General features: G+C 41.7%; 1 protein-coding gene across 2 annotated transcripts in view; it reads left to right on the top strand.

Moving 5' to 3' along the window:
* Nucleotides 1-10990: 10990 nt before the first annotated feature.
* Nucleotides 10991-22052, top strand: part of grin1b (glutamate receptor, ionotropic, N-methyl D-aspartate 1b) — a 62535-nt gene continuing 51473 nt past the window's right edge. The window contains exons 1-3 of one of the 2 annotated variants that reach the window (XM_031807602.1): nt 10991-11678; nt 15262-15396; nt 16734-16910. In XM_031807602.1, coding sequence (XP_031663462.1) covers nt 11430-11678; nt 15262-15396; nt 16734-16910 — 561 coding nt within the window. In that variant the 5' untranslated portion in view covers nt 10991-11429. The remainder of the gene's footprint in view (nt 11679-15261; nt 15397-16733; nt 16911-22052) is intronic. The other variant, XM_020476121.2, reaches the window with a different exon arrangement.

The raw sequence follows: 22052 nt of genomic DNA on the forward strand, positions 1-22052 counted from the left end.
CTCCGAGAGCAACCTCTCCCAACCATCTAGGAACAGTTTGGTGACGAACAATGCCTTTTCCAGCATGATGGAGCACCTTGCCATAAGTGGCTCTGAGAACAAAACATAAATATTTTGGGTCCATGGCCAGGCAACTCCCCAGACCTTAATCCCATTGAGAACCTGTGGTCAATCCTCAAGAGGCGGGTGGACAAAGAAAACCCCACAATTTCTGACAAACCCCAAGCATTGATTATGTAAGAATGGGCTGCCATCAGTCAGGATGTGTCCTAGAAGTTAATTGACAGCATGCCAGAGCAGATTGCAGGGGTCTTGAAAAGGAAGGGTCAACACTGCAAATATTGACTCTTTGCATCAACTTCATGTAATTGTCAATAATAGCCTTTGACACCTTATGAAATGCTTGTAATTATACTTCAGTATTCCATAGTAACATCTGACAAAAATATCTAAAGACACTGAAGCAGCAAACTTTGTGGAAATTAATATTTGTGTCATTCTCAAAACTTTTGGCCACGACCATACATCAGGATGGGTGGCCTTCCTATGTCCCACCAGAACTGGAGTCATTCTCACGTGTGGAAATTAACTTTCATGTTGGGGTGATGCCTGAATCACGTGGCCACTGTGCAGTGATCCCGTCGGCTCTCGGGTCATGTGATGGCGATGGCACACGAGGATCATCTCTGCATCGTCAAACTGTAACAGCAGTGTCGTGACATGGTGTGGTGTCCTGGCATAGATTGTGACCTTAAAGAACTCATCAGGTCCTGCACACCATGCCTCATTAGTGGGAAGACTGGCCCTCCTGCCCCTCCCCCTCTACAGCCCCTGGACCGGCCATCTGGGCCTTTGGAGCACCTATAGCCTGACGTCTGTGGGGAACTACACAACGTCCCACACCATCAAAGGTTCCTCGTTGTGCTGTATGACCTTTACTCTAAATGGCCCGTAGTCAGTCCAATGGGCACAGTCACAGCAGAGCTTGTGCTAACCCTCACCAGACTCCGCCCACCAAGGGCACTGCCACCTCGCCCACCAGTCTGACCTTTAGTGCGGAAGCATCAGTGTGACATGAAGCAGAGGTTTGACAAGAAACACATGGCTCAGCCGCCAATCATCAACGTGTCTGACTGGGTCAATCAATCAATCAATCAATCAAATGTATTTATAAAGCCCTTCTTACATCAGCTGATGTCACAAAGTGCTGTACAGAAACCCAACCTAAAACCGTAAACAGCAGCAATGCAGGTGTAGAAGCATGGTGGCTAGGAAAAACAAAGAAAGGCCAGAACCTAGGAAGAAACCTAATGAGGAACCAGGCTATGAGGGTTGGCCAGTCTTCTTCTGACTGTGCCAGGTGGAGATTATAACAGAACATGGCCAAGATGTTCAAATGCTCATAGATGACCAGCATGGTCAAATAATAATAATCACAGTGACTGTCGAGGGTGCAACAGGTCCGCACCTCAGGAGTAAATGTCAGTTGCCTTCTCATAGCCTATCTCTACCGCTCCTGCTGTCTCTAGAGAGTTGAAAACAGCAGGTCTGGGACAGGTAGCACGTCTGGTGAACAGGTCAGGGTTCCATAGCCACAGGCAGAACAGTTGAAACTGGAGCAGCAGCACGGCCAGGTGGACTGGGGACAGCAAGGAGTCACAGTAGTTTATTTGATTCTTTAGTTTGTTTGACACAGTAGTTTGTTTGATTCTTTTGACCCAGTCTTTCATTTTTTATTTTCTGTTGCCATGCTCGCAGGCAACGTTCTTATCCCTTGCTTGCTAGCTACGGCTAACACAGTCACAACCTCTGCAGACAGAATAACAGTAAAGTAGCTGCATTTGCGTTTGTTCTTTGAATATTTTGCTAGCAAACCTGCCAATATGACAAGCACTTAAAAAATATATCAGTTGCTGAAAACAACTGCTTAAAGTAGAAACGTGGGAGGATTATGACAGGTTTAGCGGCAGAGGGGACAGGAGAAATTCATGTTCGTCATTCAACGCGTTAGGTCAACAGATGCTCCAAAAAAATGTATCTGCAAAAACAATGCTGGGTAGCGAAGTTTTTTCCTTGTGGGACCTGCGTTTACAATGTAACCTATTTCAGTTTGTGTAGTTGTTGTTTTAGCTTTCTGTAACTTTGTAGCAAGTACGGTCTGCATGTTTAGGCGCATATTGCGTCATGATTGCAAGGTGTCCCAATATCTTTTCCAACTGACCCGTTATCTGGTTTTAATGTCCATTCTAGAATGCTCTTCTTGCTAATCAGAAACAAGTATTCAACAATGCTGTGCTATAATTAAGTGATAATGCCCGAGAAGCCGGTGTTTGGAGGATATATCGGTCTGAGACCAAGTTCATTTTGATGTGATGATGGTGATGGTGGTGATGTGCCAAGATGGCGTATTTGTCCTTCGTCTTGTCGTGTCCCATGTGTATATATATTTTTATATATTTTTCTTCTTATATCTATTTATATTTTTCTAAACCCTTACTTCAAAATACTCTCCTGCAACCAGCCTCACCCAATGTGGTGTGGACCTCCTTTTTCTCTAAAGTATTTATCTTTGCCTCTATTACTGGAATCTCTCCAACATAAACTAGCCAACTAACTAGCCAGCTAATGGTCATCAGCTAACCTCTAACCGCTACCTTTATCCCGGACAACTCTCGCCAGTCTGTACAGCGCGAGTCAAACCAGAGCTAGTCGGACTTACTCTTCTCCATATCTCCGGATTCCAAGCTCTGAACATATTTTTTTATGAGATTTTTTAAACAATTTTATTATGATAAAAAAAAATCCACCTGGAATTATAGCAGCTAACGACCCCTGAACGCACAGCCGCTAATCTGCGGCCTGCTAGCTATCTAAAGCACATTGGACTTCAGGTTTAAGAGGCCCTTCGAACATATTTCTTCAGCCACTATACATATTTTGCCAATTGGCTTGGTTTACCACACGGAGCCCTGCTGATCCGTCCGCTGATGTAACTGCACGAGGGGGCCACAACAGACTTTCCTCCATCGCGTCATCCCTCTAAGGCCTTTCTGTTAGCCTGCTAGCCCCGTGCCGCTAGCTGCCTGAAGCCACACACTGGACTTGTATGATCACCCAGCTACACATGCCTTTCCCTAACGTCACCATGCCATGTCAATTGCTGTTCTGGTTTGTAACTATTGTTTTATTTCACTGTAGAGCCTCTAGCACTGCTCAACACGCCTCAACAATTTATTTCCACCTCCCACACATGCAGTGACATCACCTGGTTTAAATGCTATTTCTAGAGACAATATCTCTTTCATTATCACTATATGCACAGGTTTACCCCCACTGTATTCACATCCTACTATACCTTTGTCTGTACCTTGAATATATTCTACCTTGCCCAGAAATCTGCTCATTTTACTCTCTGTTCTGAACGCACTAGCTGTCCAGTTCTGTTAGCCTTTAGCCGTACCCTTATCCTACTCCTCCTCTGTTCCTCTGGTGATGTAGAGGTTAATCCAGGCCCTGCAGTGTCTACCTCCACTCCCATCCCCCAGGCCTTGGTTTCATGCATGTTAACATTAGAAGCCTCCTCCCTAAGTTTGTTTTAGTCACTGCCCTAGCACATTCCACCAATCCGGATGTCCTAGCCGTGTCTGAATCCTGGTTTAGGAAGACCACCAAAAACGTTGAAATTTCCATTCCTAACTATAACATTTTCCGACAAGATAGAACTGCCAAAGGGGGCACCTGGTGTTGCAATTTACTGCAAAGATAACCTGCAGAGTTCTTACTATCCAGGTCTGTACCCAAACAATTTGAGCTTCTACTTCTAAAAATGAACCTTTCCAGAAACAAGTCTCTCACCGTTGCCACTTTTCTTTAGACCACCCTCTGCCTCTAGCTGTGCCCTCAACACCATATGTGATTTGATTGCCCCCCATCTATCTTCTGAGCTCGTGCTGCTAGGTGACCTAAACTGGGACATGCTTAACACCCCGGCCATCCTACAATCTAAGCTTGATGCCCTCAATCTCCCACAATTTATCAATGAACCTACCAGATATAACCCCAAATCCGTAAACACGGGCACCCTCATAGATATCATCCTAACTAACTCACCCTCCAAATACACCTCTGCTATTTTCAACCAAGATCTCAGCGATCACTGCCTCATTGCCTGCATCCGTAATGGGTCTGCGAGCAAACTACCACCCCACATCACTGTCAAACGCTCCCTAAAACACTTCTGCAAGCAGGCCTTTCTAATCGACCTGGCCAGGGTATCCTGGAATGATATTGACCTCATCCCGACAGTAGAGGATGCCTGGTTATTCTTTAAAAGTGCCTTTCTCACCATCTTAAATAGGCATGCCTCATTCAAAAAAAGTTGAACCAGGAATAGATATAGCCCTTGGTTCACTCCAGACCTGTCTGCCATTGACCAGCACAAAAACATCCTGTGGCGTTCTGCATTAGCATCGAATAGCCGTGATATGCAACTTTTCAGGGAAGTTAGGAACCAATTTACACAGGCAGTTAGGAAAGCTAAGGCTAGCTTTTTTAAACAGAAATTTGCATCCTGCAGTACAAACTCAAAAAAGTTCTGGGACACTACAAAGTCCATGGAGAATAAGAGCACCTCCTCCCAGCTGCCCACTGCTCTGAGGCTAGGAAACACTGTTACAAACGACAAATCCACTATAATTGAGAATTTCAATAAGCATTTCCTTACATCTGGCCATGCTTTCCACCTGGCTACCCCTACCCAGGTCAACTGCCCGGCACCCTCCACAGCAACCCGCCCAAGCCCCCACCATTTCTCCTTCACCCATATCCAGATAGCTGATGTTCTAAAAGAACTGCAAAATCTGGACCCCTACAAATCAGCCGGGCTAGACAATCTGGACTCTCTCTTTCTAAAAATTATCTGCAGAAATTGTTGCAACCCTTATTACTAGCCTGATTCACAAAAATTGGAAAGCTGCCGCGGTCATCCCCCTCTTCAAAGGGGGAGACACTCTAGTCCCAAACTGCTACAGACCTATATCTATCCTACCCTGCATCTGTAAGGTCTTCGTAAGCCAAGTTAGCAAACAGATTACTGACCATTTTGAATCACATCGTATCTTCTCCGCAATCTGGTTTCCGAGCTGGTCATGGGTGCACCTCAGCCACGCTCAAGGTCCTTAACGATATCATCACCGCCATCGATAAGAGACATTACTGTGCAGCTGTATTCATCAACCTGGCCAAGGCTTTCCACATTCTTATTGGCAGACTCAACAGCCTTGGTTTCTCAAATGATTGCCTCGCCTGGTTCATCAACTACTTCTCTGATAGAGCTCAGTGTGTCAAATCGGAGGGCCTGTTGTCCGGACCTCTGGCAGTCTCTATGGGGGTGCCACAGGGTTCAATTCTCGGGCCGACTCTCTTCTCTGTATACATCAATGATGTCGTTCTTGCTGCTGGTGATTCTCTGATCCACCTCTACGCAGCCGACACCATTCTGTATACTTCTGGCCCTTCTTTGGACACTGTGTTAAAACCTCCAGACGAGCTTCAATGCCATACAACTCTCCTTCCGTGGCCTCCAACTGCTCTTAAATGCAAATAAAACTAAATGCATGCTATTCAACCGATCATTGCCCGCACCTGCCCGCCCATCCAGCATCACTACTCTGGACGGCCTTTAAACAGGTCAACATACACAAGGCTGCGGGGCCAGATGGATTACCAGGACATGTGCTGACCAACTGGCAGATGTCTTCACTGACATTTTCAACATGTCCCTGATTGAGTCTGTAATACCAACATGTTTCAAGCAGACCACCATAGTCTCTGTGCCCAAGAACACAAAGGTAACCTGCCTAAATGACTACAGACCCGTAGCACTCACGTCCGTAGCCATGAAGTGCTTTGAAAGGTTGGTAATGGCTCACATCAACACCATTATCCCAGAAACCCTAGACCCACTCCAATTTGCATCCCGACCAAACAGATCCACAGATGATGCAAACTTTATTGCACTCCACACTGCCCTTTCACACCTTGACAAAAGGAACAATTATGTGAGAATGCTATTCATTGACTACAGCTCAGCGTTCAACACCATAGTACCCTCAAAGCTCATCACTAAGCTAAGGATCCTGGGACTAAACACCTCCCTCTGCAACTGGATCCTGGACTTCCTGATGGGCCACCTCCAGGTGGTAAGGATAGGTAGCAACACATCTGCCACGCTGATCCTCCACACTGGAGCTCCCCAGTGGTGCGTGCTCAGTCCCCTCCTGTACTCCCTGTTCACCCATGACTGCATGGCCAGGCACGACTCCAACACCATCATTAAGTTTGCAGATGACACAACAGTGGTAGGCTTGATCACCGACAACGATGAGACAACCTATAGGGAGGAGGTCAAAGACCTGGCTGGGTGGTGCCAGAATAACAGCCTATCCCTCAACGTAACCAAGACTAAGGAGATGATTGTGGACTACAGGAAAAGGAGGACCGAGCACGCCCCCATTCTCATCAACGGGGCTGTATTGGAGCAGGTTGAGAGCTTCAAGTTTCTTGGTGTCCACATCACCAACAAACTAGAATGGTTCAAAAACACCAAGACAGTCGTGAAGAGGGCACGACAAAGCCTATTCCCCCTCAGAAAACTAAAAAGATTTGGCATGGGTCCTGAGATCCTCAAAAGGTTGCATCACTGCCTGGTACAGCATTGCTCGGCCTCTGACCGCAAGGCACTACAGAGGGTAGTGCGTATATCCCAGTACATCACTGGGGCAAAGCTGCCTGCCATCCAGGACCTCTACACCAGGTGGTGTCAGAGGAAGGCCCAAAAAATTGTCAAAGACCCCAGCCACCCCAGTCATAGACTGTTCTCTCTACTACCGCATTGTTCTCTCTACTCCGGTACTGGAGTGCCAAGTCTAGGAAAAAAAGTATTCTCAACTGTTTTTATCCCCAAGCCATAAGACTCCTGAACAGGTAATCAAATTGCTACCCAGACTATTTGCATTATGTGCCCCCCAACCCCTCTTTTTTACACTGCTGCTTTGTCATATATGCATAGTCACTTTAACTATACATTCATGTACATACTACCTCAATTGGGCCGACCAACCAGTGCCCCGCACATTGGCTAACCGGGCTATCTGCATTGTGTCCCACCCACCACCTGCCAACCCCTCTTTTACGCTACTGCTACTCTCTGTTCATCATATATGCATATTCACTTTAACCATATATACATGTACATGCTACCTCAATCAGTCTGACTAACCGGTGTCTGTATGTTGCCTTCCTACTTTTAAAGCCTCTCTACTGTATGTAGCCTGTCTTTTTACTGTTGTTTTATTTCTTTACCTACCTATTGTTCACCTAATACCCTTTTTGCACTATTGGGTAGAGCCTGTAAGTAAGCATTTCACTGTAAGGTCTACACCTGTTGTATTTGGCGCACCTGACAAATAAACTTTGATTTGATTTGACAAATTGAGGCTGTTCAGAGAGCAAAAGGGAGGGTGCAACTCATAAGTTGTTCCTAATCGAAGACACATTTCAGTTAAATGCATCCAGTTGTCCAACTGGCTAGGTATCCCCCTTTCCCTACTGTTTGGTATACTCAGTGTAGACTACATATTTTCTCCCATTATTACTTTTCTCTTGAAGTTATAAATCTCTTCTCTTGAAATAGTTGCTTGCCCTTTTCTGCCACAGTGATCCCAACCAGGGAGTGAGTAAGGTCCCCTACCTTGTCATCAATAACCAAATCTGTCAAACACAACCTTGAGGACTCATTATGTACAGTACTGGTCCAGCACCTATGCCAGTCTTCCATCTATTCAATGTCAGTCAGAAGATGAATAGCTGAATAGCTTCTTGAGGTCTTATTGAAAGATGAGGTTGAATGATATTTTCATGTTATGTTGAAGTGTGTTGATTTTAAGATGGTGCTAGAGTTGCTATGTAAATGTATCTCTGTAAATGGAGATAAAGCAACCAAATGTGTATTGTCCTTTACATGTTCACTTTGCTGATGTCCAAATGTGCTCCAGGGTGAAGTTGTCTGTAGGTACAGATCTAGGATCATCTTCCTCTCCCCCAATACTAGTCTTGATAATTAGTGGGGGAAATTGAAAACCGACCCAGATCAGCATCTAGGTGAAGTTCCAAATTCTGGAAACTTCTGTAGCAGCTCCAACAGAGGGAGCTATTTTCCCGAAACACTGTTGTCTAGATAGACGACAGCATACAGTATCACAGAGAGTTGTGATTTCCTTCTGAGCTACATACAGTACACACAGTACATGCAGCATGTTACGTAATTGATTGTTAATGTGGTTACGATGCTTCTGGTTAAGTACAGTACATAGAGCTATAGAAATGTACCATATTGCTCTGGTGCTAAATATATCACTCTGGCACAGAGTATGCTGTTCACCCAATGTCAATATCAATAAGAAAGTAAATGTATGTCTTATAGTCATTGTGCATGTTTGTCTTTGTTTTAAGGCTCAAAACTAGCCTCAGTAAAATGCAAATGCGAAAAAACATATTTCAACATTTTACTCAAAAGTATCCAGTGGTACTAAATGCAGGCAAATGAAGTAATATAAATTTAGAGTGACTTATTTGTTTCAAAATGCACTTTTAATGCTTCACTTGAGAGTAGAGGCCTGTGTCGTAAGCAAGTTTACGTTTGTATGCATATACAAGAAGACGCTTTTAGGACTTCTGTTGTGCTTCAATATTTTTTGACTTCCTATTCGGAGTTAGGAAAATGTGTGTATGTTATAAATGATAAAAAGAACATCCAAATGAATTTCTTCTCTCCCTGGCAATGGAAATATCTGTTTAAAGATTGCGGGCACTTATTCCTCTCTCTTCTGTGAGATCCAGGCTGAATCTCAATTACACTTCTTTGAATCTTCTCCACCTCTCCTCACCTCCTCAGAATGCATTGGAGGAGAAGGCATGAGGTTCCTCCAATGCATTTTGAGAAGGAGGCAAGGAGAGAGAGGACACAAGGAATCAAGGATATACAATTGAAATTCACCCCTAGTTGTGAGAACCTGGATTCTCATTAGGGGCACTTCAGCATAATCAAACAGACGTTTGGGATGAGCTTTTTAACGTGGTGGTATTCTTGTCAATTATGCATGAAGAGAACATATGCCACAAATAAAGCAAATCAAGTGTACATTTCCAATCCGACCATTTACTGTCGATTTTATGCCGTGCATAATCTGATTTGTTTCTTCCTGCACTCCACTTTTTTTTTTTACAGCATCCACAGTAACATAGGAAAGTTTCATTCACAAGCTGTCTTTTTCAACTACAGCAGTGCTGAAAAAATGATTTACAGCTATTGTCACAGCAATGGTTTTATACTACAAGTAATAAATACTTCTAAATGTGCATCATGGTAGTGTGATACAAACCGACACAGAGAGCCGAGACGGAGAGAGAGAATTCCTCTGCTGATAGCTGCAGTGAGTTAGAGCCTGGAGCAGTTTAGGGCAGCAATGGGTTCAGCTGTCATGTCTTTTTATCTGCATGATCATAGATCCCCAGTGTGTCTATAGATGCTGTTGTGCTATCTAATGATCCCTGTCCCATCCATGGGCTCGTCGGACCTTTGGCTCACCAGTCCCAGAAAACCATTTGTCTAAGAGGATAATCAGGTGGAAACAAAAGCGGAATGTTTTGCCTGCCCCGGAAGGAGGCTAGGTCAAGATGTGCGTGGTGTTAATCCAGTGTGCCTGTGTTTCTGCCTGTGTGTTTACAACTGTAACCTATTTGAATAAAACAATATTAAAGATCACATTACATGTAGGATAGGTTCCATGCTGCAAATGCATTAATGCTCAAAATTAAGGCACGCTCCAACCCTGGGGGCAAATGTCTTCCAATCTCCCCTTTAAAATGGAGTGTGGTGTTCAATAATAACTGTTGCCATAAGTGTCTCCTGGATTTATCTAGCACTGGGAAGGCAGGGCATGGGACCTCTGGTAGTGATGTAATGTAAATGCAATATCAGTGTTACGCATTTTCTGTGTGAATACATCTGCATGCATGACCTTGTGTGTTCTCCTGATTCTTACACTACACTGGAAAGGCCACTGCCATAATAAGCTTTTTGTTGCCTATTAAAATTATTACACGCCTTCTTCATGACAGATTTTTTTCCCCCAAAGCCCCATACCCAAGGCATTGCTATAATTGCAACTTAGGCTGGCATTGGGGGAAACTGTGCACCATAGCCAGAGATGCTTGTTTCCTTGGTAACCAGGTTCTCTTGAATTTCTCAGTGCTTATGGTTCTACACAGAGCCATATCTGGTTCTACCCTTCTGGAGCTCTCCAGCCATCTGTAATAGGGATTCTATTGATTCTTTGTTTAGGTAGACCAAATACAGCGTGTTTTATTATACTACACACAATAAACGTTTTTAGCCTGCTATAATGAATTAATTTAATAACAAAACAATTATATCAGTATGATATCTGTGTAATTATCATTATCCCTCAACGAATTAACCCTATTGATTGAGAGGATATCTTTTGGTGCTGGACATGAAAATGGTCCATATGAGCTACACAATCTGTAGGCCCACAATGTAGCCTTTAGAACTATGTAGGAGCAGGAATAGGCTACCCATCATCTGATAAATTCTGTATTGTTTTTTTTGTAATTTTTTAATTATTTGTAGTCCTACATTATCATACAACAGTATATCCTACTAAAACGTTACTGTAGCCTATACAGGCTTTTTAGGCTAAAAGACGCATAAAGTTTAAAACATTGACACTATTTTTTTTGTATTACTATATTAGTCAACCCGTCCTCAAAATCCATATAAAACATCCCCTGACAGTTGTAGATGTTTAGTTGCATTAATTAAAATGTAGCCAGAGCGTTCAAGTAGAACGCGAAAGCGATGTCAAGCGGAATGAGTGGTGGGTACGCGCGTCGCTGCGCGGGCACGATTTCAGGACCAAGGACAGCCGCTCGCGCTGAGCATCAGGTCATTGGATCCTCAGCAAAGCAGAACCTCGGACGGGAGTCGTGACAAGGAGACATGCATCTCTCAAAGACAAGAAAACACAAGCTCCCCCAAAACTGTTTGTAGGCCAATAATATATGTTTTTTTTTTGAGTCAATGAAAATCAACAGGATTTACCCACCACAAAGCAAATGTATTATTGTCTTTTTTATGGGAGTGTAATGCAGGTTTAGAGATCAGCTGGAGAAAAAACTCATGATGCACATACCTCGACAGGGCGGACTAATGTAATTGCATTCCACTGGTATTGCTGTTAGCACAGGGTCGAGAGGACGCGTGATCCATGCGGATCGGTTAGCTGGGCTGGCTACGACGCACATCCACTCAACAGGAGACTCGGTCTGGCAGCTGTGTCGATGTCAAAATGCGTGTATTTCTGCTTGCGTTTTTCATCTCCTGCTCCTGTGCGGGTGGTGGATGTGAACCCAAGATTGTCAATATCGGAGCGGTCCTGAGCCAGAAGAGGTATGAACAGGTGTTCAAGGACGCCGTCACCCAGGCAAACACGCTGTATGGGAAAGATAAGTTCAAGATGAACGCCATCTCTGTCACTCATAAACCCAATGCAATTCAGATGGCTCTCTCCGTCTGCGAGGACCTAATCTCGAACCAGGTAAGCAATATAATTTCAGCCTATGTATGATGGAAGTATAGCTCTCACATTGTTTTGATACCCATGTTTACTACTCATTCATGAAACCCCCTATGGGGAGACACAAGCCAGTGTGCAAAGTCAACATCTGGGTGCGAGGATGGCTGCTTGAGTGGTTTGTTAAAATTACATTGATAAAGAGAGAGTGAGAGAGACTTGGGCCATGTTTGTTTTGCTTTACAGTAAGTAGGATGTTTGTCTGGCTGAGCCTGTGTGTTGAAAAGAGGAGCATAAACACATTGTTGTTAAAGAGTAAAGTTGCTAGAGGTTGATAAAAAAAATCATAAACGTTTCAATTGTTGCAGTTTATTCCTTGGGGAGACTGGGAGAAATGTCCCAATTATCTCTCCTTCCTCCCAAAGTGTGCACTTCCCTTTACTGATTTGAAAGGAAATGACTGTTACAGTGTAAAAAAAAAAGTTTTCTCAATTGAAAATAAATACATTTTTTAAACCAAACATATGATTCAATGCCAAACCCATATTTCAAGTTGCAACCTATTTCTTTCAACACTCAACTTATCTTTCCCCTTTGGTTAAACCAAATAAATAACATAAATCCAAACTAATATAAACTCAGCAAAAAAAGAAACGTCCTCTCACTGTCAACTGCGTTTATTTTCAGCAAACTTAACATGTGTAAATATTTGTATGAACATGACAAGATTCAACAACTGAGACGTAAACTGAACAAGTTCCACAGACATGTAACTAACATAAATGGAATAATCTGTCCCTGAACAAAGGGGGGTCAAAATCAAAAGTAACAGTCAGTATCTGGTGTGGCCACCAGCTGCATTAAGTAATGCAGTGCATCTCCTCTTCATGGACTGCACCATAGTTGCCAGTTCTTGCTGTGAGATGTTACCCCACTCTTCCACCAAGGCACTTGCAAGTTCCCGGACATTTCTGGGGGAAATGGCCCTAGCCCTCACCCTCCGATCCAACAGGTCCCAGACATGCTCAATGTGATTGCCTAGCATTGCCTAGCATCTGTAAGCTGTTAGTGTCTTAACACCGTTCCACAGGTGCATGTTCATTAATTGTTTATGGTTCATTGAACAAGCATGGGAAACAGTGTTTAAACCCTTTACAATGAAGATCTGTGAAGTTATTTGGATTTTTACAAATTATCTTTGAAAGACAGGGTCCTGAAAAGGGACTTTACAACCCATTAGATACCAAGTAGATTTTTCACTTCGAAATTACCTATCCAAATTTCTTCAATTGGGTTACAAGCAATTAAATCAATTTCATGTTTATCAAGATACTGTATTAAGTTGGTTCCATAACATGAAATAATGACTCCAAACACTTTCAAATAAACTGTTTACAATATTGTAATTAAATGGTGACCATCTCATCAATGGAAACCTTTCCAGACTTTTTAGTACCACAGTTGTTTTATTTTACCTTCATTTAACTAGGCAAGTCAGTTAAGAACAAATTCTTTTTTACAATGATGGCCTAGGAACAGTGGGTTAACTACCTTAGTTCAGATTTTTACCTTGTCAGCTCGGGGATTCGATCTAGCAACACTTTCGAATACTGGCTCAACGCTCTAACCTGCCGCCCCAATCTTTTTATGTAGATATCTTTTACGATTCCGTGCTGGTAGTGAAAATATACAGTAAGCATACATTTTTTTAATGAAAATAAAAAACACACATTACCTGGAATGACTTTCACTCTCACGGGTATCCCAAAAGAACAAACACCACTGCATTGCGCCCACCACTATGCAATGTGAATGCGCATGTGGTGTTGAAAGCATTTTAGAAGCTTTCATTAAGTGCAAAAATCACGTTGATCTGCCACATTCATTATTTGATTTCAAACAAATTCAATAGAATAGGTTTAATGAACCATAGATTAACTTTGGATCATACCAATCAGAAAAAGCATCTCAGTGAGAAATATGGTGGAAAATATGTGACTGTGCCTCCACCAATCCAATTATTTTATATTTGTGGGATGTTCTGAACGAGTGCACACTTAGATATTATTGGGATTGGGTTTCTAGATCTTGAGTAACTTGAATGACAATCATTCCTTTTTAAAATTCCCATTTACCATCGTTTCACATTAGCCTATAGCCTTTAAATAATTTACTTTGTCAATATGACAACAACTGTATGCATTAGGCTGCTTATGAATTGAAATAACATTGACGTGCTCCAATTCTTGATTAACCTGCATTTATTCAACAAGACATAGCCTACTCAGCCTAATTGCAAGCCTATTTTTGCAGTAGGCTAAGCCTAGAGTAGCTTTGGCATTTGGAACTTATACAATCCATTAGGGTGATCGTGATAGATACTAAACAGCCTCTCCTTTATTCAATTTGTGAATGAATAAGCATTAGGCTTCAGCTGCCATGTTCAATAGTCTAGCTGGCCAGATAACAGATTTTTGATCGATTCCCTAAAAACACGCCACTTCTATAAGTTACTTTTTCATAGCAGGTTAGGAGAATTTACGCAGTAGGTTAGGATAATTAATGTAGCAGGTTAGGAGAATAAGGTTGAGGTTAGGGTTAGCTAAAATGCTCTCATAACCTGCTACGAAAAGTCCATTCCAGTCATAACTGTATCGAAGTGGAGTGTTTTTAGGGAGTCCCGGTTTTTGATGGGAGTGCACACCAGTGGATTAACCAAAACAAACTCAAGGGCTGTGATTTTAACGTAGTGGCTTATTCAATGGAGGATAAACCCCAGACCTTTTATTTTGAATGACGGGACAACATCGGAGCAAGGTTGAATAAAAGTGGTGCTAGATAACCTGAGCTAATGGCATTGCTTTGAAACCATGAGGCCATGTCATGTCTTCCAAAGGAAAATTAGGCCAACATGGCGTCAGCAGGCACACGGGTTGGCAGCTGCTTTGTTGCTGTGAGTAAAGCACGGGTAGTCGGGTAGGGCAGCATTATACAGTGATGTAGAGGAAGATTATAGCCCACTAGCCAAAGTGACAGCACAGATTATAATGCCAGTGGTGACGCGCGTGCGGGCGCACACATGACAGACATACACAGATGCGCATGCTGTCTCTCTCGTTTTCTCAAAACAAATTATCTTTCTCTCTCTCTAATATACACACACACGCTCAAAGAGCATCAACAAGAGATTTCTCTATAGGCCTATTTATTCCATATTCAAGAGACATGTTTTGTGATGCACTTTGGCTCATGCATTATGCAATTTATATGGGTCAGCTTACTGTGTGATAACAAAATGTCCTCGTAGGCCTACTTTATCTACACTCTTCTCAGTTACTTACTTAAAATGTGCGCAAATATTTCACTGGGTCACTGACATTAATTAGCCTACTGATGATGTAGAATTGCAGTAAATCAGCTCCAAAAATCAGCTTCAAAAGCTGCCTTTGCCTCATGTGTTCTGATGTACATGGTCATGTGTGTGTGTGTGTGTGTGTATGCTGAAGTAGAAAGATATGATTCTCCTGTATTATTCATTATCCCTGGGCACACGTCAAGTACATATCCTGTATCTGTTTGTATCTTATGATCCCTATTCTGTACACAGGTGTATGCCATTCTGGTGAGCCACCCGCCTCAATCGAATGACCATCTGACCCCCACACCGGTGTCCTACACCGCAGGGTTCTACCGTATCCCTGTGGTTGGGCTCACCACCCGCATGTCCATCTATTCGGACAAGGTGAGACACGCACACACACACACGGACAAAGCCCATAGACACACAGATACACACACACACACACACAATGTGATCTATGATATGTTGTTTTATTTATACCTACAATCAGACTAGTGGTAGTGTGGTTAACAGACAGATATGCCAGTGCTTCACCACTTCACTCGGCAGGGCGGGGTCTCTATGTGCTACATGGGAGAATTTTATTAGTCAAATATTGAAATTCCAGCTCCACTCGAATCTGTCTGTTATAGTTATTCACTGTCATTTTTCTGTAACTGTCATTTTTCTCCTGTGATGTTGTTTTTGTATGCACTTTCGAATATGTGGATTTTCTCAGGCCTACTCTGACATATTTTCCCACGAGAAATACATTAGAGCAAAACATCAAAGGTCTATTAATGCTTTGAAGCAATGCTTGAAGCTGCTGCTTTTAGAATTAAGTGACAGCACAGGTCCTCAACATGGTAAATCGTTTTTTCATCCAACACAATATCCACACGTTGGGCTCTGTGTTGCCTCCGTTGAGCTAACCTGTTCAATCAATCAATCAATCAATAAATCAACCAATCAATCAATCAGTCAAATGTATTTATAAAGCCCTTTTTACATCAGCCAATGTCACAAAGTGCAATACAGAAACCCAGCCTAAAACCGCAAACAGCAAGCAATGCAGATGAAGAAGCACAGTGGCTAGGAAAAACTCCCTAGAAAGGAAGGTTACCTAGGAAGAAATCTAGAGAGGAACCATGCTCTGAAGGGTGGCCAGTCCTCTTCCGGCTGGAGATTATAACAGTGCATGGCCAAGATGTTCAAACGTTCATAGATGACCAGCAGGGTCAAATAATAATAATCACAGTGGTTGTAGAGGGTGCAACAGGTCAGCACCTCAGGAGTAAATGTCAGTTGGCTTTTGATAGCCGAGCATTCGTGTGAGTGAGAGTGAGAGTGAGAGAGAGAGAGAGAGAGAGAGAGAGAGAAAAAAACAGCAGGTCTGGGACAAGGTAACACATCCGGTGAACAGGCCAGGGTTTTATAGCCCCAGGCAGAACAGTTTAAACTGGAGCAGCAGCACGACCAGGTGGACTGAGTGTCATCAGGCCAGGTAGTCCTGAGGCCTGGTCCCAGGGCTCACTTCCTCCGGGAGGGGAGGGAGGGAGAGAATTAGAGGGAGCATACTTAAATTCACACAGAACACCAGATAAGACAGGAGAAATACTCCAGACATAACTGCCTGACCCTAGCTCCCCGACACATAAACTACTGCAGCATAAATACTGGAGGCTGAGACAGGAGGGGTTGAGAGACACTGTTCCCTCTACTGTGTATCTCTCCTCCAGAGCATCCACCTGTCTTTCTTGCGTACCGTGCCCCCCTACTCCCACCAAGCCCAGGTGTGGTTCGACATGATGAGAGAGTTCCGCTGGAACCACATCATTCTGATAGTGAGTGACGACCACGAGGGCCGCGCTGCCCAGAAGAGGCTGGAGACCCTGTTGGAGGAGAGGGAGACCAAGGTGAGACTGCCGGGCCCAGACGCCATGTTCCACAACACTGTCTGTCCATCTGTCCATCCGTCTGTCTGTACGTCTGTACTCTTGTGCGTCGAACTTGCATTCAGTATCACAAAGGTCCTCTATGTACCGTTTGTAATTATTTTTATTTTCTGTTACGTGAGCACATTTTTTTCCCCATTTGTAACATTAGCTAACATTTTGTTTATGCTAGAGGCATCAACAGCGTCCTAAGTGGCTATCTGGCAAAACTCTGTATTTTCTACTCATTTCACATTACTTTTACCATAGTCAAAATGTGTCCATCCACAACAGGAGCGCAATGAGGGACCTAACCTGGGGCTATGCAAAAAATCGAGGATTTTCACATGGTTCAATTAGCTACTAGATCTTCTTCCAACAGTTTCTTGGTTTACTGTTAAATTGTGCCTAAGTCTTGGAATAAATGTGGACTATTTTTTGCTGAGGTAAGATAACTATGGTTTTCATCCATAATTCAGAATTTTTGGAGGTATACATTTTTTATGGACGAATGGCGTTTGTGTTCACATTTAGTGCTATAGAATCTGAAAAGCTCTTGTAAAAAAAAAAAAAATCTCTCTTCTTATATGTTGCTTACCGGTATCTGAATTTCCAGTCTTTGTTGTGTAGCGATGTGTGCAGTCTGCATTTGAAAGAATGGAACTCTTCCTGTTTGTTAGTTAAAATTGGGTTGCTTGTCTATCTGCCCACAACGAAATGGAAATAGACCTGATGGGGGAAACATTTATGGTAGCTGTCACAGCAAAGCACTAAAATCATCTTGATGGGACACAGTGAGGTGTAGTTACCCTAAAAAATGCCCAGAGATGCATCAAAACTATGGAGCATGATAGCAGGTATGACTTTGCTGTTTTTGTTTAAGTGTTGAGTATTTTTGCATTTCTTTGTGTTTGGAATCCCATCATTGGAATTTGCATTGATTGCTTAAGGAATGTGATTGTTTGAGGGATGTACATTTGTACTTTTGTTAGGCCTTGGTTGCTCTTTTTGTGTCTAATGATTGTGGATTATTTACTGTATATTTGGAGAGAATTCTTATGTTGAAGATTATTTTAGCAGGTTTGCTGATTGAGAACACATTTTATTTTACAGCAACGATCTGGGGGATAGTGGTGGAGTGGTGGGGGGATGAATGAGCCAATTGGAAGCTGGGCATGATTAGGTGGTCATGATGGTATGAGGGCCAGATTGGGAATTTAGAATAGCTGTTTTTGTTTCCTTTGGTATACAAAAAACGATATATTTAATCCAGATATCAATCTATATTATCTATCTAATCTACTATCTTATCCAGTTATAGTTACACAACATAGCATTATGAAACTTGCGATATTAGGATCTCCTGGTTAATGAGACTTTGGTTGTGGCCACTGTACAGTTTTATATATGCCTTATTTTAAGCCAACATTATTTCTTATTAATACCCTAATTTTTTATGTCATTAGTCTCGGCGTGAACCAGGAAGTTCCGTGGCAGAAACAAGGTAAAGAGGGTTCGGATACCCGGTGTAAACCAGTGATGCCTCACAAGACGTCAAACCAATCAAATGCCTTGCTTTGGCACAGCTCCAAATATGCTAGCCTGATTAGTGCCATAGGAGCAACAGTGAGGACGAAAAACATCACCAAAATAAGGACTGTTATAGCAGCAAAGGGTGGACCAACTCCATATTCATGCCCACAACGAGCAGGTGTCCACATTTTGGCAATGTAATGTACCTTAATAGAAAATTACTTGTGTAAAAGTGAAAGTCACCCAGTAAAATACTACTAAAAGTCAAAAAGTATTTGGTTTTAAATATACTTAAGTATCAAAAGTTAAATGTAATTGTAACGGCTTTCTTCTATCTCCTCCTCGGACGAGGAGGTGTAGCAAGGATCGGACCAAAATGCAGCGTGGCTATTGCAATCCATGTTTATTAAATAATAAAGAAACACAAACTTACAAAAACAATAAACGTAATGTGAAAACCGAAACAGCCCTATCTGGTGCAAACACAAAGACAGGAACAATCACCCAAGAAAACACTCACAGAATATGGCTGCCTAAATATGGTTCCCAATCAGAGACAATGATAATCACCTGACTCTGATTGAGAACCGCCTCAGGCAGCCATAGACTACGTAGACACCCCACAAAACCCATAAGACAAAAACACAGCACAATAACCCAGGTCACACCCTGGCCTGACCAAATAATTAAAGAAAACACAAAATACTAAGACCAAGGCGTGACAGTAATTGCTGAAATATACTTAAGTATCAAAAGTAAAAGTACTGTATAAATAATTTCAAAATACTTATATTAAGCAAACCAGATGGCACAATTTTCAATTTTTTATTTATTTATCGATAGCCAGGAGGACACTCCAACACTCAGACATAATTTACAAATGAAGCATTTGTGTTTAGTGAGTCCACCAGATCAGAGGCAGTAAGGGATGACCAGTTGTTCTCCTGATAAGTGTGTGAATTGGACCATTTTCCTGTCATACTAAGCATTCAAAATGTAACAAATACATTTTCCCTGACACCCAAAAGAATGTAAGAAGTACATTATTTTCTTTAGTGAAGTAAAAGTTGTAAAAAATATAAATAGTAAAGTACAGATACCACACAAAAATGACGTAAGTAGTTTTAAGTATTTTTACTTAAGTACTTTAAACCACTGCGTAGGTAGGCCTACACATATAACCCATGGCATATAGGATATACCCTTAGTCTCTTGGGAGCTTTCACAGCTTTCCATATCTGAGGACAGAAAATATCACAAAGAATCATGCTTCATTATACTCAAATTTGACAGCACTAAATATTATTTTGCTATTATCTCTCTGTCCTCAGAGATTTCCCCTCTAGGGACTGGAAATAGAGAATCTTTTCATAATGTCCTCCAACAAAATGACCTGGCCTATCCACTAGCCTGCACTCTTACTTTATTTGTGTATCTATATTGTAAATATAGATATTTATTGTAAATATATATTATTTTAAATATATATATACAGTTGAAGTCTGAAGTTTACATACACCTTAGCCAAATATATTTAAACTCAGTTTTTCACAATTCCGGTTTGTAGGCCTCCTAGCTCACACACGCATTTTCCGTTCTGCCCACAAATGTTCTATAGGATTGAGGTCAGGGCTTTGTGATGGCCACTCCAATACCTTGACTTTGCTGTTCTTAAGCCATTTTGGAATGGCAATTTTTGGAATGGCGCCTTTGGAAGTATGCTTAAGTCATTGTCCATTTGGAAGACCCATTTGCAACCAAGCTATAACTTCCTGACTGATGTTACTACAATATATCCACATAATTTTCCTCTTCATGATGCCATCTATTTTGTGAAGTGCACCAGTCCAAAGTACGTACATCTCTAGGAGGCAGAACCCGTCTCCTTCCTGAGCGGTATTGACGGCTGCGTGGTCCCATGGTGTTTATACTTGTGTACTATTGTTTGAAAAGATGAACGTGGTACCTTCAGGCATTTGAAAATTGCTCCCAAGGTTGAACCAGACTTCAACTATATACAGTATCAGTCAATAGTTTGGACATACCTACTAATTCAAGGGTTTTTTCTTTATTTTCTACATTATAGAATAATAGTGATGACATTAAAACTATGAAATAACACATGGAATCATTTAGTAACCAAAAAAGTGTTAAACAAATCAAAATGTATTTTATTTTTGAGATTCTTCAAAGTAGAAACCCTTTTCCTTGATGACAGCTTTGCACACTCTTGGAATTCTCTCAACCAGCTTCACAAGGTAGTTACCTGGAATGCATTTCAATTAACAGGTGCACCTTGTTAAAAATTGATTTGTGGAATTTCTTTCCTTCTTGATGCGTTTGAGCCAATTATTTGTGCTGTGACAAGATAGGGGTGGTATACAGTGGATAGCCTTATTTGGTAAAAGACCAAGTCCATATTATGGCAAGAACAGCTCAAATAAGCAAAGAGAAACGACAGTCCATCCATACTTTAAGACATGAAGGTCAGTTAATGTGTAAAATGTCAAGAACTTTGAACGTTTTTTAAGTGCAATTTAGAAAATAGTATAAAAGAAGAAAAACCCTTGAATGAGTAGGACAAAGAAAACCCTTGAATGAGTAGATGTGTCCAAACTTTTGACTGGTACTGTATATTCTTATTTTTATTTTCCTTCTATATTATTTTCCCCTAACCCTACCACCTCTCCTCTAATTGGAGTAAACTAGAGCACAACAATACTTAGGCTTCCACTTCCAGCTTATACACACTACATACATTTCACAGACAGTATATTTTACGTTAGTTATCTTTTATTTGTTTTAATTTCCAGCTACCCTCAACCCCTTCCATCTATCTCTAAAGACCATCCCGCTTCGATTTCTAACTGCCATATATTTTTCCACTGTGCTGTAATGTTTCTGAACCTTTCTATTTTCTTAGTTTATACAGATTGTAAATTAAAGTTACCACACCTTTGCTAAGATTATTATTATATCATTGATCGATTGAATATGACTTAGCAAATCACAGAGCCTTGCTATTTGCAGAGTTAGCTCCAAGTAAATGTTGCATTTTTTTCAGCCATTCCTGAACCTGCTACCAAAAACAAGCTACAATATGGGCAGTGATCTGTCTCTTCGCAGAAAAATCTGCAGAGCTGGGATGGTTGTATCCCCCATAATGTATATATAACATTCTATTGGTTTCAAAAACTTTGTATAATAATTTAAATTGAAAAATGTAAGTGTTTGAATCCAGTGTCATTTTGTGTCTCAGTTCATAAACCATTTGCTATGGAATGGGTACATTGAAAATCTCCTTCCAACTATTTTGCAACCTGTATAGTGCAGCTGTCAATTCTTTTGTCCTTAAATTAAACTGTCATGCTTTTTCATTCATTACAGTTTTCTTTAGCCAATTTTGGTATTTAATACAGGGCCTCAAATACAGGTTCCTTACCTTCTCCCTTTTCCACTTGCCTCCTCCATTTTTGAGGTAATTCTTCAATCAGTTGGTTGTGAATTTGGATAGAGCAGACATTTCCATATATATGTGTGACATAACTCCACCAGTCCTATTTATGATATAATTTCCAAAGATTATACCGT

This window comes from Oncorhynchus kisutch, linkage group LG3, assembly GCF_002021735.2.
Source record: "Oncorhynchus kisutch isolate 150728-3 linkage group LG3, Okis_V2, whole genome shotgun sequence".
NCBI lineage: Eukaryota > Metazoa > Chordata > Actinopteri > Salmoniformes > Salmonidae > Oncorhynchus > Oncorhynchus kisutch.